The sequence below is a fragment of the Brachionichthys hirsutus genome, chromosome 16 (assembly GCF_040956055.1).
Source record: "Brachionichthys hirsutus isolate HB-005 chromosome 16, CSIRO-AGI_Bhir_v1, whole genome shotgun sequence".
In the NCBI taxonomy this organism is placed as follows: domain Eukaryota; kingdom Metazoa; phylum Chordata; class Actinopteri; order Lophiiformes; family Brachionichthyidae; genus Brachionichthys; species Brachionichthys hirsutus.
The window spans coordinates 11,013,467-11,038,068 of record NC_090912.1 but is presented as its reverse complement, the minus strand read 5'-3'; the positions used below and the strand labels follow the sequence as shown (position 1 = coordinate 11,038,068).

The window sequence follows — 24,602 nt, the reverse complement described above, 5'->3', positions numbered from 1 at the left end:
TTTTGATAAATATCTTGGTTAACATGAAAGATTAGTTTAGTTTGAAATAAATCAATCAATTTGGAGCATTTGATGAAGTTAGTCATGTACTGTAGTTCTACTCTTATATTTGTTTTCCAGTTTAAATAGCATTATATACCTTTTTAACAGCAGGAAGAATCAGAAGAACAAGTTTATCCTCAGGTTGCTGGTGGAGGAGAAGCCAATGAAAGGATATTATAGATAGATTAACACATCACACAGGACGTCTCCCTTGATGTTCCACAGCCAGCTGACCAGTAGTTGGGAGATGTGTGTACTGTTTGACATTTTGGGCTCTTATCTGCTGCCTGCTGCATGGACAAAAGTCAATGCTAGTGTCACTGTGACCTTGCCTAACAACAATGGCCTCACTCATCTGTGTGCACATTGGAGATTTGTTCTTCCAATGAGGTGTGGTCGAGTGATGGAGCAAATGGTTACCGCTCCCATAGAGCAGGTGGTCTCTGTCACCAGCACTGTGTGAATGTTAGTGTGAAAGGGTGAATGCAGCTATTGTACAGTAAAGTGCTTTGAGTGGTCAGCGAGACTAGAAAAGTGCTGTTTAAGTCCAAGCCCATTTACCTCTGGCATTCAGACGCATGAAACACAATGCTCCACGGAAAAAGACTGCACGTGCTGTATATAGAAAGAATAGAGAATGCGTTTTCTATTTTTAGAAAAACCTAGACAGAACTAGTTTATTCCAAGTCAGCAGTCATGCTAAGGCCTAGCACCCCCCCACCCACCACCCCCCCTATTCTCTCCAGCATGTCCTAGTGCAGTCATGATAAGGGCCAATCAGGGGCGAGGGCCTGTGCCCATAATTGAGCTGATTTGCATAGCAGGCCAGTGGTTGAAGAGATTAGAAGTTAATCCCGATTAGTTTTGGACATTGCTATTCACCATGCAGCCCCCTCAACACCCACACTGAGCCCAGAACTGCATTTGACCTATCTTATCACATAGTGCAGAGCCCTCAGCCATCATCCCTGTGTGTGTGTGTGTGACAGTGCATGTGAGAGAGTGTGTGCTGAGTTGCAACCACAACATAAATTCAAATCTAATTCAAGTCAAATTTAAAATGACCCTGAGGTAAAAATATAGTCATGGAAACAACATTTTCGACAGCCCTACGAAATGGTAGGAAGCTTGGTCAAATGCATAATGTCCTTTATTGCTATATTTGAATAAATCTTCTAACCAGTCACATGTCGTTTTTAACCTAGTTCATTTATTAGGTCGACATGTTCAAGTCTTCTGCAGCAGGAACTGAATTTGAGATGTTCTTGATGTCTCCAACCAATGATGTAAGAGTATTCATTAGTGTGTCTATCGCTCCCAATGAACAGGCGTGCCGTAGTGTGGTTGCCTCTGGTGTCGTATTAATGTGTGTGAATGGAGATCAAAGGGCATCGTCATTATCATGCAGTTTATCATTACTAAAAATGCGCTTGAAGACCACGATTCTTTTTACTCAATGAAGCTAAAGGATGGCCTTTGTTTGTTAGCAAGATAATGTAAAAACTCCATCCGTCCATCGTGCATCACGGTGGCACAGTCGAGGATTTCCAGACTTCCCTTTCCCTAGACACGTCCTACACGTCTAAGGCCAGATAATAGACATTGTCTTTCCAGCGTGCCCTAAGTCTTCCCCTAGGCCTCCTCCCAGCGGGACATACCCGGAACACCTCCCCAGGAGACATCCGAAATTTGTGTAGAGGGTGAAGAGGAAGTGTGAGACAACAGTTCCCTGAGGGGCTCCAACCTGCATGTCCTTCAGCTTCTCACCCAGCAGAGCCGCCTGATGGTGTTAAAAGCAATGGAGAAATCATAAAACATGGTCTTCACAGAGCTGGCCCAGGTGAGAGACCACACGGTTAAGCAGGTAGATGATGGGGCTGGTAGGTGAACTGGAGTGGGTCCGTGGATGGGCTGACAATTGGCCGTAGCTGGTCCAGGATTAGGAGGTCAAGGGTCTTCATGATGTGAGAAGTAAATCCCACTGGTCTGTAGTCCTTCGGGCGCCTGCGGTGGGGCGTCTTCGGTACAGGAACAACGCAGGACGTCTTCCATAGAACAGGAACCCTCTAAAGGCTCAGACTCAGGGAGAAGAGCCGATGCTGAACTGAACCCAGCTGGGATGGAGGAGCAGTGGCTCCACTCCGAGCTCCTCCCTGGTGACTGAGCTTCTCAACCGGTCTCTAAGGGGGCACCCAGCCACCCTGTGGAGGAAACTCATTTTGACCACCTGTATCTGGGATCTTGTCCTTTCGGTCTTGACCCAAAGCTCATGACCAGAGGTGAGAGTAGGAACGTAAATCGAGAGCTTCTCCTTTCGGCTCAGCTCCTTCTTCACCACGACAGACCGATACAAAGACTGCATCACTGCAGCTGCTGCATCGATCCGTCTGTCAATCTCAAGCTCCATCCTTCCCTCATTCCTGAACAAGAACCCGAGATACCTGAACTCCTCCACTTGGGACAAAGACTCCCCACCAACCCGGAGAACCGATTTACAAAAAATGTATAGGAGGATGGGGCATCAGGCATGAAAGGGCTTATTACATTTTGTCCATGCGGTACTTGTAAATAGTTTTCTGTTTAAAAACTACCATGCAGAATGAAAAACAGGAACACTTACAAATGGGGAAGAGTTCTGCCAATTCTCATTCTGATTGAGCAAGATTTGTTGGTAAAAATGTAGAATATAATTCTACTTTTGAGGAATCAAAAATCTTGATATTTAGGTCATGGGCATGTCCTTTTGCCTGGCCAACAATATAGTCATGAGCCAGATGCTATTTGACCCAAAGCTCATTGGTTAGACATTGTACACATATCACCAGGTTAGTGTAGTCAATTTCCTGGTTATCCTAAACTAGAGCTTCTAGAGCTATTGTGCATGACTCCGAGTGATCCTGACCAGTTGACACACACTCATAGCAGCGGTGTGTGGAATTTGTGATGGCAAAAGATGCACAAGCACACTGGCACATTTTCCTTTCCTTCATATATAAGTCCACAGGGGTTGTAGGTGTTCATTGTAATGGGACAAACCCATCAGCGACCCATGTGGCATTAACATGACCGGTGTTGTTCTCGAGGGGCCCCACACACGCAGGCGCATCAAGGATACGTTGGTGCAGAAACAAGTAACCAATATTGTAGGCAGATGGGGTATTGGGTTAAAGTTTACCGTTGAGGATGTTGGCTGTATGTAAGGCCTGTTCATTAATCAATATTCACTCTTCAGATCAGTCACTTTGTGCTTCATGCACACACACACACACACACACTGTCATCATGGAAAACACACAAACGATGCAGCGTTCAAGTTAAAGACGATTGATCCGGCGACCAAAGCAGGAAATAGCGCTGCTGCACGTAAACTCGCCATCGATGAATCCATGGCAGTGAAGAGTTGAAAGTAACAGTAAGAGCGACAACGAAAGCTACAGCGCTATACACACCACTGTGCCGCCCTGGTTTCTTGTGATTTTGTTGCTTTATTTTTGACAAATAAAGTAAAAATTGCTACTTTTATTGGGGCTAAGAAGCCTAAGCGTATTCCAACAAGTAGTCTTCCTCCTATTGCTCCTGTACCACACACCTTCAACAACCAAGGTAACGTTTGCAATTATTATTATGTATTATTTTGTATATTCTATAATTAAGGTTCTTTAATTCCTTTCTATATTTTCGCCACTCTTAAACCCATTAAGGGTGGCACGAATAAAAGAACCGACATTGTAGAATAATCCCCTTCCAGTCTTGGCTACTCTTAATTCCGTTTTGCCGCACGGATCCAGCGGCATCGTTCACGCAAGATAGCTTATTTTAGACAGAAACTACTGTGCGCTTACTCTGTCTGCTAAATTATTCACTGCTCTATTGTCTAGAACCACAGACGTCACATAATTTTAAATCTGGTACCAGATGGATGGTGTTTCTGTCAAAGGATGTTAAATCAAAGAAAGTAAGCCAGGCCATTATGAATAATGAATCAAAAGGGGCCGATGTCAGCAAGTTCCATGCAATTATAAAATAAAATTCCACTCCAGAGCTAATTTGTCGTCACATTGTCCAATGTAATAATAATAGAATGTAGAGCAGCATGTCGGAGACAAACGGCGTCACCCATCAGGTCGGTCCAGGGATCGACTGTTTCACACACATTTCCTCTGTTAGCTACATCTATGACTTAATGATGATGGTTTTGGTAAAATAAATGTAGTGGTAAAATTATATATATAAAAAGTTTGATGTTTAATGTCAGAAAGGTAACTTCTCAGATGGACGTGTACCTCAATATTTGTACATAGCAACTATAGTATAACTGAAGTTTTATTAAAAGATTATGGGAATATACATTTCACTAAATTTAAATGCTAAGCTAAAAAACTCAATCATATATTGTAAAAGAAATGAAAACAGAAGAGTCTGTGTGTTCGTCCCATGCCGTGAACGGGGGGTCTTTTACACCTGCTGTGTGTGCTACACGTCTCAAAGTTGCCATTGATGAATCCCAGACTTCATGGTGAAACGGTGGACTTCTCCGCTTCCCAGTCCAAGGCCCAACCCACTGAGCCACTGCCGCCCAATTTAGAATAATACTGTTTGATTAATTAATCCCTTTGAACTTCAATGTGATTCTGGAGAATTGTCAGAACCTGCTCCACCTAGCTCCGCCCTCCTGCTCTACTCTTGCCTGCCACACCCGTCATCAGCTCATCCACATCACCTGTGCTACTCTGGACACCTGCTGCTCGTCACCTCATCAGCCCCCCTGCATTTATAGTCTACTCAGTCCTATGGTTGGTGTATAAAGATACCAAGATCAATCTAGAACCTTTCGGTGCTGATCCAGATCACCATGTGGACGGTGTAAATCCAGTTAGAAAGGGAACAAGCTGCTTGGGAGAGGTCTGTTTCGATCATTTTCGATCTGAATAAATTATTTTTACATACCGGTACGCAATTTATACCGGAATTAGTAGCCGTAACGACTTCCGTTGTAAACAAAACATGGCTCCGCCCTTTTCTGCTTGAAACGTTAGCGTTATTTCGCGTGTTTTCCACATTTGCGCTGTTACTTTCCTCCTTTTAATATTGCGCTTATAGCTGACGTCACAGACATGCGCAGTAAAGACGGCTTGTACCGCAACATCGGAATAAGTGTTTTCATGCGCCCTTATCGGATCATCAATCGGTATAAACTACCCCTCTCGATCGGAATAGAATCTTGATCGGACTGAGCTTGATTGGGTCAGACTATTCCGATTTGGGTGTGTACATGAAGCATTTTTATACCGATCAGGCTTTTAATCCGATTAAATGTGTCCATGTAAACGCACCTACTGATAATGTCTAATGTGACATCTCCGAGAGATCCAGCACGCATTAGTATCATCTGGAGCCAGGTTGGATTATAGGATTTATGCTGTCAGATAAGCACTAATAATGATCCAGATTGACCTGAGATTAGACTGGAACTGAAACTGGTTCTGTTCGGAGGCAAACTTATCTTCTAAAATTACTGTTCCGGATTCTAGAGGCTGGTTTTCATGTTCCAGGAGTCACACAATTACAGTCAGCCTATCGGGATGGTTGATTCTTGAATGCAATGATGTAACAGGGAAATGGGGCTGCCCTGCCAGAGGTTTGCTCTCCCTGAGTGATCGTTCTTTAATCTGCTGTCAGTCATCCATCATTGATCACAACGAGTCACCAGTGGAGTCTGTCCAAACAGGGGCTGCGATTTTGACTTCATCATCATGTTCATCCATGAGCATCCACTGCTAAATGAAATGATTGACTCTGAGCATCTGTTGGATTGTTTTCAGGGTTATTCACAAACATGAGGCACATGGCCAAGGTTGATTCCGCTATCGTTCCTACTTTAACACTTTCTTTTTCTAAATGTGGCCTGAGATACATTACTGTCTGGAAGACAAATTTCAATAATGTCAGAAATATTTAAGAGTTCATACCTGTCACTGTAGGCTGCAGCTGTGGCAGCAGCAGGTTGGGCATATCTGTAGGCAGTGTAACCACCCTGGAGACACACACACACACACACACGGAATAAACATGAGCAAACCATACATCAAGCACATAAAGTCTTAGAGTGTTGCCTTGTGCCTGTTACCTTTGTGCATGAAAGCATCTCAAATAAGCCACAAGTTGAAGCCAACTGTTGATTTTTAGTTTTTTTTATCTTTATTTCTTATTACCATATCACAATCGTAATTTATTTCCGTTAAATTTGTTTTGAACTTACAATTTTATTTTTTTAAATTTTGTTGCATTCTTATTTTAGATATGTTATTCTTGATATGTGTTGTACGGTGTCCTTGAGTGCCGAGAAAGGCGCTTCCAAATAAAATGTATTATTATTATTATTATTAATGGTTCCTAAATCAGGCTGAACTTTTCTGACAGGCTGCTTTAAACTCACTGTTTCAGCGGTTTCTTCTCAGATCATCTCATAGTTGGGGAAGCAGGATGTGCTGATCTGGTCTGGTTAGGTCTGTTATGGTAAGTTTAGCTATGGTTAGCTTGGATAAGGTTAGGTGTATTATGGCAATTTAAAATGACATATGGTGACTTTTCTAGCTGTAGTGTTGTGTGTATTGGTTACATACCATCTTAACTATTGTACCTAACTAGGGCTTCTTCTGCAGAGACTTTGCTGCAGCATTTGTCGAGGCTCGTACATCTGGATCTACCTTTAACAGTGCTCGGAGGGAGCCGCACCACAGCGCTAGCTCCCTGCAAAACAAACACCCAGTTGTGAAAGTGGACTTCAATCACATGAATCTGCACAATCTGCCTGTGCACCATTAGAATTAAATATTTTGTTGCACTTGCAATGCCGACTAAAGACCATTCTATTCTAGAATGTCAGGCAGGGCGGGCATGGTGGCGCAATGGTAGGCAAAGAAGGTGACGGGTTCGAATCTGAGTTGCGGCCTGTCTGGGAGGAGTTTGTGTCTGTGTTGGTTCTCCAGCTTCCTGCCACCAACATAACATGGACATTGACTGAATTGGTGACACTAAATTGCCTGTGTGTGTGTGTGTGTGTGTGAACGGTTGTCTGTGTGGCCCTGCGGTGAACTGGCGGCTCGTGCAGGGTGGACTCCGCCTCTCGCCCGTTGACTGCTGGGATATCTTGAATTGCTTTGTTGTCATATATCGTGATGATATTCTGATATCCACCAAGAAGGAGCGCGTCTCTCATCTCCAGGTGGTTCTTCAATGGTTCCTCGAGAATCGGCTTCATGCCAAAGTGGAGAAGTGCGAGTTTCGCTCTGAATCAGTCACATGTGGGGTTTGGGTAGGTCCTGGCCCAGCAAGAGGAAGCCGCCCAGAAACGACAGCGTTGTGTCTTTTTCTCCCAGAGACTCAGTCCAACTGTTTCTGATCCAGACCCTGTTCATGCCACGGGTGTGGAAGAGTTTCTGTTCAGATTTAGGGGGCGTCGGCCAGTTTTCCTCCGGTTTCCATCCATAGACCAACAGGAAGGCGGAACGAGTGAACCAAAACAAATGGTTATTTATTCATATATTGAGGTACTTGGACTTAATGACCTTCATATGGGAAAAGGCGGACTCAAATAAATAAGTCGAGCCGATCATGCAGTCGAGGAGGGAGCTCATTTCCTTTGTGATTAGGTTCCAGAATTGCCCGTGAGCTCTAGACTTCAGCTGAATGTCGGCTTTTAATATCAGAATCTCCGCTTCAGCGTTCAGGTGAAACAGTGATGCCATTTGTGATGCGAGTGAATCAACCTCAGCATATTCCCGACGCCCCGAGTCCGCTGCTTCAACGACTGCCTCTTTTACAATCCCTTCATCTTGGAAGGGTTTCTTGTTCTCAACAGTGAGATGACTCACACGGAACGATGCTTCTGCTGCTGTCTGCACTTTGGAAGTTAGCTGTGAGAAATGACTGCTGTCCGGACAACATTTCTCCTTCTCGGCTCGCCATTCGGAGGGAAGTCGGAGTCACAGGTTTTATGAACAGTCCGAGAATGCCGCTCCATATTTCCCTTCATCGGTATAGCGAAGGGAGATTGGCAGATGAGGCAAACGCACTTCGCAAAATGACATCATGAAAAAGAAGTCCTCCTCCCTCTCCGTAAGGACGTGGTAGGTTTTTGGCTTCTCTCTTGGTTCAGCTCCCCGACTCATTTTTAAACACTTTCTTGAGTTTGGTAGAGCCGTTTAACTTTCTACTGGCTGACAGGCATCTCCAACTGTCGAGATCAGCTTAATGTCCAGTTCACGCTCTCTGACTGAGATGGTGCATCAAGGCCAGACAGGAGTAATGGATTATTACCACAGTAAACTGCAAAGGGGATCAAAGTGTGTGTGATGATGGGCCATGGTAGGAAGCTGAGTGTTGCTGCTGACTGACTGACTAATGGAAACTCTAATGCGTGTGTGTGTGTGTGTGTGTGTGTGTGTGTGTGGTCAAGGACTGGCCGTCACACACACACATAATCTAATGAGAATGCCCATCAGCATCTCAATCCATCACGTTTGCTGTATGCATGTCAGTTTGAATGTGATTTATGTAAAATGAAGTTTTGAGTTTCAACTTTTTGGATTGTTTCACATAAAAGCCACAACGTGTGTACTTCCTTGTAGTCGACCTTTATTCTTGGTTTGTGCCTTTGTCTAGAGCAGGGGGGTCAAACTCATTTTCTCCAAGGGCCACATTAGCATTATGTTTGCCCTCCAAAGGCCAAATGTAAACCGTAACACAGTAAAATGTAACTAAATGTAATGTAATCTAATGTAAAATAAATGTAACTACTCCTTAACATGCTGTTAAATAACTATTTATGTTTTTATTTAACTCTTTAGCCGCCACAGTAATTACAATAAAATATTAAGTTTTGATATCACTTTTTTGAAAGGTTGTAACTTAATACAGTGTGGAGATAAAGCCACACTGTAAATGAGAAAAATCATAAGTATGAACCAAAGTTTGTGATGGGAATAAATGAACACATCTAATAATGTGGAAAAGTTCCATTCAAATGCAATCATCACGCAGGAACAAAGATAATCGATACAAACTCAAAGCAAAACCAAAAAAAGCCACCACCTTGTCTTGTTATGGACATGCAGAGACCAAAAAAACCACCGAAGTGGGAAAGATAAAGAACATTCCCCGAGTCAATGCCGCGGAAAAGACGTCACTTTCAGGATCAGCACTGGACAGCTCCATGTGTAGCCGGCTACCTATGGAGCTGTCCAGTGCTGAGCCTGAGCTCCATATGTAGCCGGCTACCTATGGAGCTGTCCAGTGCTGATGATCCCCGTTCCTTCATGAGATATCACCATTAGTGCCTATTCATGTTTCTCCCCATACACTGATGACATCATGATGTTCATCTAGGGAAACGTATGAAGTTGTTATAATGAAGAATCTCTGACTACGTTGTGGGACATTGACATTTTGGCTGATGGCACATCAACATATTGTATTAAAAACTCTTCTGACAATCTGTGCGCCAAACCTCAACACTCCTTATTGTCCTAAGTCTGGGCGTTGCTGCATCAAACACTCAGTGTGATGCAGTGTGAGCTCATGCATGAGCATCCAGGGTTAGAGGCTCGTAGCAAAACAGCAGAAACAATGTAAGACAACGGCGTAGCATGCAGCTACAAATCAATCAGTAAATAATACTCACATAAATATCTGCACCGTAAAATCCATCCTGGTAAACAACACTGGAGAGGAGACAAACACATCCATGTTAGTGCATGTCGACCTGCAGGCACTGGGCTAGCCACCAGCCCACCCCCCAGTTCCCCCAACCCAGAAGCATCGCTTGCTGCATTCACAGCTTGAAGGATGTTCTGCTTCGAGAGATCCAATCGGCAAAATTCGAGGAATGTTTGCGTCGAAAGGAGAAATAATGTACAGATTATTCCCGGGAACTCAATTTCCATCATCATCAACTATTTTGTGGTTTATGAGGTGCAGGAATTTTTTGAAAAAATGGATGTTCAGAATGACGAGTGTCAGCATGAGCTTTTGAAATGTTCAGGTTGATCTGTGAAAAAAAACCAAACCCAAGGAAGGGAAGACAATGCTCGGGCAGGAGAGGACCCAATACCGCGATGCTGATGCTCCACAGTGGGTTAGGTGTGCAGTGGTTACCATGGTGATGCTCCCTATTAAGAAGTGAAACTGCATTTACAGTAAAAGCCCAGTGCTCTCCCTGCAGTCTCTGAGCTATTCTCTGAGCTATTCAGAGACTGCAGGCTTCCAGCATCACGTCCACAGAACACGATTAGCAACCCCCCCCCCCCCCCCCCCCCCGCGAGCCTGACTCTGGTTTATACAGGCTTGCTATGTAAAGCAATCGATGCTAACCAGATCACAAACAACCAACACAGTGCATCTGGACCAACCAGTTACGTTTTAGTGACCTCCGTAGGATCTCGATCTGGCTTTTAATGACATGAGAATGTTCTGTGAGAATAAGAACTCTGCCTTTGTGTCGGAATGCTTCTACCTTCCTCATCTCGAGGATGGAGCTCCTTAAAATGAAGAGCTCCTCAGAGAGCTCAGCTTCTAATATCACCAGCGCGTGCACTGTGCCATTTGTGCTCTCCGTTAATCAATGGCCTCTGAAATGTCGGGGCGGTTTTCACTCATTAAAGCGCATTCTGTGGACCAGCAGCAAAGTTTCCTGCAGACGTTTATTTCTCGATGTGAAAGGCTGCCGCGTCACATCACCCAGGATTCACGCGTGTCTTTGTCGATGCCAAACAGGCTCCTCCTCTGCTGCGACGCCACTCGCCATGGCGACAGAACAAAATTCATGGGAAGTTTAGAAGAGCATGTTTTTGACGCAGACTGATTTGCATCGATTACTTGTGTTTTAATAGCTAACTTTAAAAAGACTCGACTTTCCTTCAGCATTATTGAAGCTCCATGAATAAATAATAACCACACTTTTATTTCTGATTGTCTTCCTAATACAGATGTGAACTGTAAGAGGAGCCGTTTTTACTTTGTTTTTGACAGTGTTGGGGGTTAAAACAAATGTAGGTTGACTTCATCCCAAGTCCTGGTCTGGGATCAGTGCTGACGGTTGCTGACATATGACTGAATCCCAGTCTAAGAATATTTCCTGATCATTTGTCTATTTACTTTTTGACATACACCAAGGTGATTTTTTTTCTCTCGACATTGTTCATTATTTACTCGTTTATTTGTTTATCAGCCGGATGAAAAACAAAAGAAGCAATTTCCATCAAATGTGGTGAAGTTGTCAATTAATGGCAAAAATGGAGCTCATGAAATTTTGGATCGGAAGTCGGAGACAGGGATTTGTTTTATCTTCCTGTCGCCTGTATTTCCACGTTGTCAGTCATTTCTGAAGGACCAGATGGAGCTCCGTGAAAACACATCCTTCAGGATTTTGTTGTTGTACAGGTGGTATTGAAATACTACATTTGCATACAATAACGTTGGATACAACATTTATCCATTCATCAGACGACCGTCAGCGTCTCGTCATCAGCCGCTCATCCGATGTTGTTGGAGGCTATCCCAACCGACTACGGCCGAGAGGTGGGGCACACTCCGGAACGAGACGCAAGGTCCACGTGAAAGACAGACTAAATTCACCTAAATTGCATGTTTTTTGTGGGAAGAAGCCGGAGAACCCGGGGAGAACCCGGGGAGAACATGCAAACTCAACACAGGAATGCCTCAGGTGGAATCAAACCCAGCAATCTTTGTGCTGCAAGATAACAGTGCTTCCCACTGCGCCAGCGTGCTGTCCCATAAATATATTTGCATGCAGGTAGCCTTTGTTTCGTTTGCTCCGTGGTAACACGAGTGGCCAAGTATCGTTGTGTGTGTGTGTGTGTGTGGGTAAAGCAACAGGGATCCAGAAAGGCCAAGGAGCACAATGTTTCACTGGCATCCTTAATATCTGCTAATATATATATATATATATATTTAATTTGTAAATGTAAACGTTCAGCCTTGGCAGTGGAATTTGTTCCATTCTTGCTGTCTTGCTGCCGCAGCCCACCAGGCACTACACAGAGTTCAACACTCGACTGTCATTAAGGGACCTACAGTAACATGTTTTAAGTTGTATTTATTTATTTTTGCACATTAAACCATTTGTTCCTTTCTCGCTGGACTATTGTAACTCCCTCCCAACAAGCTTCTAAAGACTCTCTGGCCGACTTGGAATGCTGCTGGATGGATTCCGATTTAAAGTTGGGCCTTTCTGTTGATCATTTTATTGCTATTTTCCTTTGATCTTTATGCAATCACCATTAACATTTGCATATTCCGTGCAGATGGTCCTCGTTTAACGAGGACACGGAGCTCCGATGGGCTTTCCTAAATTTAAGAGCATGTGCTTTGCGGCAAGGAATCGTATATATGTATGTAAATATAAACATTCCTGACCACACAAAATGCTGGGCGAGTTCTTGGGCAACGGGGGTTTCGTTAAACGATGGAACTGTTTAGCGATAGCGCCTTTGGAAGCGTTTGCTGTTTTTTTTGGAATTTTTGGGAGTCTAGTTTAATGGGTTTTTTTTTTTCTGTGTTCTCACCCTCCGTAAGATGGAATGTGAGGAGGCGGAGCTGCTGCCCTGAACGTGTTGTAAACGGTCCGTCCTCGACCTCGAAGCTGGGCTCCTCTGTAGGCTGCTGCTGCTGCGGCGCTGGCTGGTGGATAGGGAAAACCAGGTACTGGAGTGGAGGCAGAAGATGGAAAAGGATCATCACTCCATTCCTGCTTTGCATCTGAAGAAGAGCTCAGAATGAAGAAAGTTCCTGGAAATCGGTTTTAAGGAACGTTTTAAGCTCTTAATTCTGAATAGTCTCTCCCAGCACAAAAGGAAGGCAGAATAAGAAAGCGCATGCTGATTGGCCGAACATTTTTAGCTGTGTAAATAATAAAGCCAGAAATATACATTTTAAGGTTCTGAATATATTGAAAAACGAAATCTGTTCATTTGTATTTGTTTGTTACCCGGAGGTGCCGCCAGCAGTGACGCTCAATAAGGCTCCTGCTGATATCCACTGATATTAGAGGCAGATTTACAAATTCATTAGCCAAACAGAAAGGCAGGTTTGCCATTAAATTAGCAGCCTGACATTCCAAACTATAAGAACTGCGAGGGTTATCTGTTTATCGCCTCTTCTCCTTGTCATCCATCTTCACACCTGTTTCCTATTCTCCTTCAGGACCTGCTGCTGCTGCTCACGGATTGGCTGTGGTCTCCCCAGACGCACCTGAGGCTCGTATTTTATGTTTATCTCCTTTTTGCGATGCCAGCCATTTGCATTTTGTCTACCAGAGCTCGTTTATTTTTTGGCTGTATATTTTTTTTATTTTGGGGGAGGGGGGCTCTCCCAGGGCTCCAGCCTTGCTTTCTGCTCTATTCTGCCTTTGCTCATTTTGTGTTTGAGTAAAAGAACTAAACTTATTCCTGGTCTCTGTTCTCTGCTTTTTGGGGCCCGCTCATAAACAATCATCATGGGTGTACCACAAAAGCGGGTTATTTTCCGATCCAATGTTTGAAGCAGATCTTTAAGCTACGGTGAAGGTCTACCTTTACGAATTACATCCCGTTTAAATTGGTCTAACCAGGAAAAATAAAATCCTCACTCTCTGTCTCAATCTGGATTCTCTGCCTCGGTCCATAATAATATATAGCCTGCACTAAATGTTGTATAAAATGACTGTTTACAGAGAGGTCAATTACAAGCCTCAACCCAGTGAGTAAAGAACTGCTCTATCACTTAGAGACCGCTCTATCGCTTAGAGACTGCTCTATCGCTTAGAGACTGCTCTATCTGTTAGTGACTGCTCTAATAATAATAATGCATTGATTTTATATAGCGCTTTTCTAGATACTCAAAAATGCTTGTGCATTATGTGCATTATTCATTCACTCTACACTTGGTAAGATGACAGGGGCGATGCTGCCAATCCGAGCCATCAGTCCTCCTGAACACCACTGACATTCAGAAAATCAACATAATTCACAGACCAGAGAACTAAAATGGAAATATTTTTTTTTACTGGCTTTGATGCAGGTGAGGCTCTGGCTATGTGAATGCTAAAAGATTATACCCTGTTGAAGGTATTGATGGTTAGCGCTAATCATTCTGTAATGCTGGAACCCCCCCGAGACAAAACGTTGTGTTGTGGCATCGCAAAATTGGATTTTGGCTAGAGTTGATTTGTGTTGCTGTCTCCTGACAAACCTTCGACTACACCTGCAGGTAAAATCACTATTTGTATCTTGGAGAGAAGATGTTAAGACTTCCTTGATTTTAGCTGTTTGAAACATGAGCAGAAAGACAGAATAGAGACAGAAAGGGAAACTGGAATGGAGCTGCTGCACTGGTATAGTTATTAACTTATCATTAATCTCAATGGAGGACGACTGACACGAAGCTTAATTTGAGAGCTGGGGTGAGTGAAGGTTGAGAAGGATATCGAGGTGCCATTTCCAACCCTAATTATGCATCTCTTCAAAAAAGAGATCTAATAAAATGCTAATAGAAACAGTTAATCATTCATTGACCTGATGAAAAATGGAAGGCATGAGCAAAAGGATAAGACTTTCTCAAAGAGACAAGGCGAAGACTGAAGCTGGAAGTTGTTCCTATTCATCTTTTGTCACCGTGATTTGAGAGTTGAGTGTCCAGGCTACCCAAAAATTCACCTTGATGACACTTATTCACCTAGATGGGACTTATTCACCTTGATGGGACTTATTCACCTTGATGGGACTTATTCACCTTGATGGGACTTATTCACCTTGATGGGACTTATTCACCTTGGTGGGACTTATTCACCTTGATGACACTTATTCGCCTTGATAATACTCCCTCTGCTTCACTGAAGTCTTAAACTTTACTTGTTCACATTTTCAGTGCAGCCGTCCGTTTTTGAGCCGCTTTTTATGACCACAGAATATTGTGTTCTATGACAATGTAAACACTGAACGGACCAAACGAAAGACTCAAATCTCTTTCGTCAGGAAATGTCTAATTCCATTATTCACTGGAAATGAGTCCATTATTCACTGGACCAAGCTCTGTATTATAGGGAATGGATGGCCCATATCAGGGGGTCTGACACCCCAGAGAACTGCCCACAGGACTCCCCGAGGGACACGGTCGAATGCCTTCTCCAAGTCCACAAAACACTGGTTGGGCAAACTCCCATGCACCCCCAAGGACCCTGACGAGGGTGTAGAGCTGGTCCACAGTTCTTCTCATTTGTACGAGTCTGATTTAAACTGATTTAGCCTTAAACAGATTGCACATTGTTAGGATAAGTGACAATGAAAGGTGACAGGGGTTAAAATTAGGTGAGTTGGGGTGGAGGAGGACGAGGAGATAAAGAAGATGCTGAAGAAACTGAATAACAAAACAAGAGTAGGTGGGGGGGGGGGGGGGGGGGTCTAGGGAAAGGCCATGGTGACAGACTGAAAAGACAACATTCTTCTACCTGCATAGAATTCTGGCGTGTAGACGGCACCAACCACTGGATTCAACTTCCAGCCTGGAACAGGATGATGGAGAAATAAAGACACGGAGTAAGGAACATTAGTTTACGTACCCGGTGTGTTTGGGAAAAACTGCAGTCCCTTTGGGAATTTCCCCAAATATGTAGATCCCATTAGGCCACCATTATTTTTTTTACCATTTATGCCTGATTAACAGTGAGTTGACCTTGACTGCTAATATGGGAGCCATGAACACAAATTTCAAGACATTCCAAGAAATTATAGTAAAATGTAACAGAAATTATTGTCTTGATTGGATATAGAAAATGGCTGTCGAACACCTGGAACATTTCAGTTTCTGCTTCCACTGCTGAAAAAAAAAGTGAAAGAAAAGCTAAAAATTCTTCATAAAGCTAATTAGAAAAACACAAGATGTATACCTTCAGGGGTCCTTCGGTGGAATTTAGCCACATTTTATTCTGCATTTTTTAAGAAGCAATGGCAGCTGCCCACATCATAACGTGTCAAATTATTTATATATCAATGCTGCCCTCCGTTCTTTTACAAGAAAATGGCCTGTGACACTGCCAAACCGGCAGCATGACTTCTCATACACGGAAGCTCAGAAGACTTTTCCCTACTTTTTGCAACAAATTTAAATTGTGTAGCTCGTTGCTGACTTTCAGAAAAGCTCTAGTAATTTGTGAAAATATCAAAGGCTATAAAGGTCTGTAAGTGATTTATGAAATTGAATGTAGTTTAATTTGTGTTCATTTTGCTGTAGTTGCATGTAATTTAATTCAAAGGATGGGAATAGGATAAACAAAAATAAGTCTTCGACTTCAGCTTCTTCCTTTTTCGGTTAATAATTCTGTCAATTGTATATCATTTATACCCCAAATCGTGTTTTCTGTGCTGCAGATGGCGATCTGTTGCACAGCATGCGTTTTTACATTAAATGGAGACTCATTTAAAGGCGTAGGTGTAAAGCAGGAAGGCTGGAGCAGCTATGCAACAGATGAGGGAATGCAACATCCGACTTTGGCTTTCAGATTGTCGAAGGTCATGCTGAAAGTGGTGGAAATGCGTTTTAAACGTGGCCTTACCATTTGCATATGGATTGACAGTCTTCTTGTTTGTCATTACTCGAGCTGTTGCATTGTTGACCTGCAACCAGATAAGCAGAGATCCCTGAGTGACGACAGTCGACAGGGGGCGCTTCACTCCTCACAGGAAAGCTGCATGCATCGTTCCACAAAGACCCATCACGGCCAACACTCATGTCAACGGTGAGTTTTCAAACTGCATTCAGAAACACTAGAAAACATAACCAACATGTTTTTCTTTGTTGGTCATTTGCATATTTTCTGTCTTGTGACATTTTCCAGCATGCTCTCCCCATTTATAGTGATATTTCAATAACATACAGACAAAAGTAAAGACAATATGGCATTTAGCAAAGTCTGTTTTTTCAAATGTACATGCTGTGGGGGGAGGGGGGGCACAAAGAAAATGCCATTTTGGGGAGAGAAGAAGAGAATATGTTGAGGGCTTTATGCAACATCAAGTCAATCTTAAAGTGTGAGTAGAACTGATGTGAGCAAAGCAACATGAAGCATTCACACTCAGACGACGGCCCCTCCGACTGCGATCCAAAACAACAAAGGGGAACCAGTCAATCAACCAATCAGAACATTCCAAAATCCAAACCAAATGAGGGTGCATTTTCTGAGAAAATAAATAAATAAAGATTTTTATTTTTCTCCAACAATCTCAGGTAGGTGTGCAAACAACGCTCGCAGCTGCAGGAGGACAGTCAGTGGACGAAGACGCACGCCGAAACACAAGAAGAGACGGACGTCAATTCAAAAGAAAGATCACGCGAGCTGCAGTGCTGCAAAAGTTCCAACGAGGAGGGCTTGCTTGTCCGCACTTACCAGTCCCAAATCGCTGTACTGTTACCGCTGTGACTGTGCTGGATGGGGCCCTAAACAAGCTACCATTGGAAGGATGATGGGAGGAGGGGATGAGAAAGGAATAAGCAGCATCTTACTCAGGCGGCAAGGACATCAGCAAACTGTCGAGGCTGATGGGAATGAAAACGGGCTTGGCTTTATGGGCGTGACTTCCCGAAACACGGCTGCACACATCTCCCCGTTTCTGTGCCAGAGAAAGGAACTTCCAATTTGGGACAGGAATTATCGTTATTTTGAACTGGTTGGTGTTTCTGGCAACAACGAACAACAACAACCAGTCACAGATTGAAGTGTGTGCACACCAAATGTGGCCTTGGACTTAATGCATAAAGACGCCATTGCTTTGTCCAACTAGTGTCGGCTCGTGCAAATGTGTGGCGGGAGACTGAAGATCCTGTGTGGACCATTTTCCAACTCCGGGGCCAGAAGCGCTTTCTCCATCCGGGACAAGATGGGGAGCTTTTTCTCCTGGCATCACGAGGTTGTTTGTGGTTCTACAAACAACCGAAAAAAACTTCTAAATGACCTGAACAACAATTCCAGATCATTGGACTCGTGCCGTGCGCACCCTCTAGTCTGTTTGAACTCCCCCCCCCCCGGAGGCCAGCCGCGTTTTTATGATTCCACGACCTGCATCAACGTCCTAAATGCGCGACCCACAATCCCTACTTTACCTTGATACCTGATTCAGTCTGAATGTATTCAAGCTGCTGCTGTGAGAAAAGCATCTGGCTTTATTCCTTGCAGATTGTTCTCCAGCAGGAACACGGTTTACTGTAAACGTCGTGATGGCAGAATCCCCCCCCCCCGTGGGATGTTTTCAGAGCTTGAGGATTCCTGTCTTTGAACTGTTAGGGGTTGTGCTGCGTTTTATGGATTGATGTCTCGTCTGGCTCTGCAGCTCAGTCTGGGCACCCTGGATAACAATATCTTACCGCTGCAGAAGGTAAAATCTGGGGAACTGGTAGATAATGATGTAGAATTAATTATATATAATGGCGGGGCCACAGTTCATCTGAACCGCTTTGTTCATTACCGGGTCGTGCTGGAGTCTATCCGAGCAGTCAACGGGCGAGATGCGGGGTACACCCTGGACAAGCCGCCAGGTCAGAATTGTAAAGTATAATATGGCCAGAGCTACTGTCTCCATCTATGAAGAGTCTACTTAAATAGATAAATAGCTGCAGCTTTTGGCCTTAGCTTGGAGCAGGGCCCTGAATCGAACCCGTTTGAGGTGGGTTCTGTCCTTTGAGCTTGATTTTGCTCCGTTATGTGCACAGCAGCGGGGAATTTGCTATTTTGCATAGACAGTCTAATAGCATCTTTTATAGACAAAAACAGCAGAGCTGCGATGTGACTTTGATGTGCTGTGCAGAAATGGAGAATGAGCGGGGAAGGGGGTGGGAGCAAGCGCGCAAAAGGTGAACACTGAAGTTTTGGGTTCGATTTGTTAGAGCACTGTAAAAAGTTTAAAACCCTCAGAGTGTAACAAGGCCAAATACGATTCCATGACTTAAACAGCACAAAAGATTAACACAGACGTGGGTCAGCCAAAAGCCCGACCAGGGGAGGGGGCGTGTCCTGTGGGAGGAGGCGTGTCCTAGCGCCCACTCAGCACTGCAGCCGCAGATCGGTATGAGACATCGGTCTGTCAGTCAGCATTCATGCACTGATGCTGTTGTTGTTATTGTTGTTGTGATAAAAGGCTTATCTTTTACAGAGAAAGCTCAAAATGATAAGGGAAAGAAGTATGGATATATGGAAAGAGAAGAGTCCAGGGAGAAGCTACTGTTGGGACTAGAGTATTTATGTTGACCTGTGAATACTGCTACAAATTATCTTGTCCTGGCCAGTGACTGTAGCTGGAGGGGAGCGTCCCTTCAGGAAAATGAAGGTAAAAGCCTGCGGTCCACCATGTCCCAGGGCAGGCTAACAGTTTAGCCATGTTGACCATTAAGAGGGTGCTCGTTCAAAGACAAAGTGGCTTTGACACTTTGTCTTTTTGGAGTGTAGTACTTCCTGATTGTGAATTGTTCATTTGATGGCTTGAATCAATAGAAGGCTGAAATATGCCCTGCTAAACTATTGTGAGAATTAGAATAGGAGGGCATTATATTAACCAGCAGATGATTGCTGTCTTTATGAATAGTAAACTATTTTTCATGTTGTGTTCAATTTAATTGAAATTTGTTGTAAATTCTTGTAATGTTCTTATATACTTCAGTTTTTGTCATTAAGAGTAATTTTCACATTTCTGTTGTGTGGCCGTTTGATTTAAACGAATGGCTAGATGTCGGGGAGGATTATTTGTTGCGGGGGGGGGGGGGGGGGGGGGGCATATGGTTCCTGCTTGTCCCGGGCCCCAGCAAGTCTGTTGACTTCCCTGAGTATATATATATTGGTGGTAAGGTAAGTTCCTTTATAGTTCAGTAGAATATCAAGGAAAACAAGAAAAAGAAGCAAATATCCAAACATACATCTCACATACTTGGACCAGTGTCATGTTACCAGCTCTTCATGTGTGCTTTAATGGAACCACACAAACCAAAGGAAACAGTGAGACGATTGCACGTCTGGCACAGATGTGGAGGAAGACAATGTAAAAGTCTCACACACATACATTTACAAACACACAAAGATAGAGAGAGAGAGAGAGAGAAAGGGAATACATGACAAGAAGAGGCAACAAGTGAGAAGAAGTACTTGAGAACATGCACCTCTATTTTACGGCCTTCTACCACGCTGCCGTGTAATTTCTCTCTGGCCCTGTCGGCGTCCACACTATGCTCGAACGTTACGAACCCAAAGCCCTGCATGCAGGATGGAAAGAGGGAAGAACAACATGCACATTATTGCTTACATATTATAAACAATTACATTGAACAGTGACTTGTTTGAATACAAGCAGAGCAGAGAACATCTTTTTCTGTCTTTAGAAGACTCCTAATAGTTTTGCTGTCACACAGAAAGCGTTAACGCTATGATCGCCACACGTCCCATTCTTTTGTAGCATATATTCTGTACTTCACTGGATACCTTCTCGCATCAGAAAGAGGCGTGCAAAAGCTTGATCATCCGGCTCATGATTGGACAACAGCTCAGCGAACAGCAATTTGAATTCACACAGAAGTTAAAACGACAAAGGTAATTAAGTTGAGAAAAATATTAGAACTGAACTTAGAACATTCTACTGCTGCCGCCTACTCTAGGCTAATAACACAATAATAAACACCTGAGTTAATCAAATTAGACGTGAATGATCTTCTTCCCACTTTAGATTCTGGTGTGGCAAATAGATTACTGATAACGGAACAGATTACATGGATACGTTAATCATTAAAGAGCGATAATTAGCATCAAATGAATGAAAACTTAATTTAATGTCATCAGCAATGAGTCTAAAAACCGACTTCAGGAATAAGAAACAAAGCTAAGCGTATAATAATCAATGTTTTACATTTCCTGCACTTCTCTTTTATTATTGAGAAACATTGCAGCAATGTTCATTCTTATGCAGATGACGCACAACTATTTATTTACTTTATGCCACTTAAATTCAGACAAATCTGACGTTGTGGATTCAGAACACCACATCCAACGGTTTAACTGATCATAAACTGATCGCCTATGATTGATCACAGTGTGACTTTGAAGTCGCAAACAAAACAAGTTTCTCGGAATGTCTTCTTTCACTTGGAAAAATGAATCCATACATTTAATGTGGCAATTTGTACTCACGAATAGTAGTTGTTGTTATCAATATAATTTGGATGATTTCTATCATTTCAACTGTTTCTTCTCGCTCGACATCAGAAGCGTCTCCCTGAGTTTTCATGACTTGATTCTTGTTATTTGTTCTTTGTAATAACAAAAACTGGCTTGTCCCGTTCTGTCAAAGGACTTAGTCCTCAAAACTTTGGCAAGTGCAACGTTTCAAACATGTTGATCACCACTCTGGGCACTAAAACACAAGCCAAAACACACGTGGGCCCATCTGGATGAAATGAACAATAGGTTTTGGTCCAAAAGCCCGGCTGTTCTTTGCTGGGTTGATCCAGCGTGTTTGGATCCCTGGCTTAATGGAAAAGTTCTTCCAATATTCCCTGAAGTGCATGAATAATTGGTTTATTGGTTGCTTCAGGAACTTTTCATCTGCATAAATAATGGCGTGCTCTGTTTACTTGGGTTTTAAAGGAAACATGAACAATGGTGTAGACGTTAAGATGCAGTCAGCTGACCGCACCCTTTCATTTCTCCTGCTGTTTCACTTTGTTCCTCTCTTCTCTGAGTCTCCTGTGGTTCTGTTTGTCTTTCTGTGAGTCTGTATTTCTGGGTCTGCTAAGATGTACAAGCCAAAAAATAAAAAATAAAATTTAAGGCGCGCTATGTAGAAAAGTCTGCGGATGATCAGTCATTTCCATCTATCGATATTTATAAGCTGATCATCGCTGCAGCCCCTCCTCCCACATGACTCACGGTGCTCAAGGACACGGCGCAAACACCTTTTCTGTTGTTTTATTAAAGATTATATATTTTTTAAACCTAGTATTGTAGTAGAAAACAATTTGTTCATATGAGTAAAACAAGAATGAATCTTTTCAGATGCTGAAGCAAATATTGGAGCTTCATCTTGCAACAAAACTGAACTTGTGTCCAACCCTGTGTTTTTGTCCCCCTCCCTCCCTGGTGTGTCTCATTGCTAGGAACGGGTCCAGGTGCAGGCGGTGGCTGCAGGACGCACTCCTGGGTATATTGTCCAATCAGCTGGAATATCCCGGCTCTCGAGCCATTTTCTGCCATAGGGTTAGCGTTAGCTTAGGCCACATGTCAAGCAGAACAGTGACTTTGATGCTAATATTTCTTTCTTTAGTGACCCCCCACCAACCCAAACATCTCAACAGTGGTTTCCTACTGTAAAACAACAGAAACACTGAAAACGGGATTTAGGAGGCAACATAACAATTTATTTACAACTAGAAAAGCACAGACCTCCCCCAAGCAGCTCGTTCCCCTCCTAACTGGAGCTACACCGTCCACACGGTGATCTGGATCATCATCAAAGGGTTCTAGATTGTTCTTGGTATCTTTATACACCAACTATGAAAAGTCAAATTGAATCAGAATTTTTAACTGATTCTTTAATCCATAAATGGGTTTTAATGTTAAAATGTAATATTTGTTCCTGACCTCATTCTGGATCAGAACCAGAATACATTTTCATGATGGTTCATATCAGACCCCTTTATGACTTTGACAATATTTTTTTTTTTCTTAAAGCCTCCATTATAAGTAAATGGTGAAAATCCAGATTTTGTTTTTTTCTGTATCCAGACGGGTATCCAAATCAATTTCAGAATTTAATGAGATCTAAGTTAGACCAAGACCCATCTTATTTTCATTAGGAGTTTTTCCGTAATCCTACTAAGAAGCAGACAAACGTCATCAGGAACAGAAGCTCCTTGGCCGAGGTAAATACGTGACTATGTTCTACTTTTTTTTTTACGCTGTTGCAGTTCTGCGGCGAATCTGGTGAGCTCTGCAGCAGATCTCTACGGTCCAGGGACTCCAGCGTGTGTGTGTGTTTGGGCGGAATAGTGTATCACTACAGTGGCGTAGATGTCAGATATTCACAGAGGAGCACCACAAGACACCCCCCCCCCTGACAATGGCAGTAAAAGAGTTCATGGTGATTTTTAGCAGAGAGAGAGAATAATCATTTTGATCCCATCATCCCATTAAGTGAGGCTGCAGAACCCGGCATGGAGGACATCCTGTTCAGGTTCAGATGTTAGTGTGCCATCCCTTGTCTGTGTTCAACAGAGCAGCTTCTGTTGTTGTCTCCATAGAAACATGAATATATTCACAAAGTTGGAAAATAATGTTCCACAATTGTAACTATTATCCTGTATTGATTCCCATTTTTTTTTTACCAATGTCCACTGTACACTGTTTGTTTTGTAGCTAATAGAATTGTGAATAATTATCATTCTGATGGAATTCGTCATGTTATTTGAAAAGTGCCCCAAGTGTCGCCTTTCATGGAAATAGTTGCAGATAATTTTCATGTCAGACTCAACTCAAATGGACCCAGACTGTGTCCATTTGGTCTTGTCATAGTCCAGATTGAGTCCTTCACCACCCTGCTCCTGCGTTCTAATATTTCATTACATCTCCTAACTCCTCCTTGACACGTGTCCAACTCGCTGTGGTAACATTTAAAAGCTTGTCAGGCTCCACACCTTTATTAAAATATATTAATTTAATGCATAAATTTGAATGAGTATGAACAATTGATTGTGCCAAACCTATTTAAGGAACATTCTTTTTGTAGTAAATATGTATAGTTCCAAAATCCACGGCATTTCATACAAATAATAATAAAGACACAGACACACAAAAAAACGTACCTTAGATCCACGCTCATTGAAGATGATTTCCACATCTAAGATTTTTCCAAATTGCTGCAAATAAGTGGAAAAAATAAAACATTTTACTGATTTAAATATCTTTATTTTGTGGCCATCAAAAGAACATTAAATTGCAAACATTGAAAAAATATTTGACAAACAAGCACCTGCAAAGTCGTACTTACACCAAACATCTGCCTGAGGTCTGGGTCTCTGAACCTGAAGGGGATGTTGGAGACGTGGAGTCTCTTGGGCTGGGCCTTGCACTCTGTGCTTTCAGGGACCGTCTGTGTCGGCGGCTGATTTTCTGACTGGGTTGGATCATCTGTCTGCTGGAAAACACAGAACACAACACAAATGAAACCTGCAAATACGCAAATGGAAATATGATATTACATTTGAGACATTCTGTAAAACTAACATACACGTTTTTTTCTTTCTATACAAACACAGTTTCTGTATTTTCCTACATAATCTGCAGGAGTCCCTGCAGTTGGAATTAAAGAACTAGACATGGAAATCAAAAACTACTTCACAACTAATGTCTAGAAATGATTTTTCCTCAGCTTAGCCCCTGTCCCTAAAGATCCGCGTGGTGGTACATGATTTGATTGATACATGATTGCACTTTTATTCCCTTGTGAGTTTTGTATTTGTTGTATATGTATTGTTCCCCC

At 42.9% G+C, this 24,602-nt stretch overlaps 1 protein-coding gene across 1 annotated transcript in view; it reads right to left on the bottom strand.

The window, feature by feature from the left end:
* The window catches only part of rbfox1 (RNA binding fox-1 homolog 1), a 41,453-nt gene that overhangs the window by 5,470 nt on the left and 11,381 nt on the right, over positions 1–24,602 (bottom strand). Inside the window, exons 3-10 of the mRNA XM_068750264.1 lie at positions 24,111–24,257; positions 23,926–23,979; positions 20,236–20,328; positions 16,649–16,709; positions 15,545–15,598; positions 12,627–12,765; positions 9,725–9,764; positions 6,012–6,076 (exon numbers count right to left, since the gene is read on the bottom strand). Of these exons, the coding sequence (XP_068606365.1) occupies positions 6,012–6,076; positions 9,725–9,764; positions 12,627–12,765; positions 15,545–15,598; positions 16,649–16,709; positions 20,236–20,328; positions 23,926–23,979; positions 24,111–24,257 (653 nt within the window). The remainder of the gene's footprint in view (positions 1–6,011; positions 6,077–9,724; positions 9,765–12,626; positions 12,766–15,544; positions 15,599–16,648; positions 16,710–20,235; positions 20,329–23,925; positions 23,980–24,110; positions 24,258–24,602) is intronic.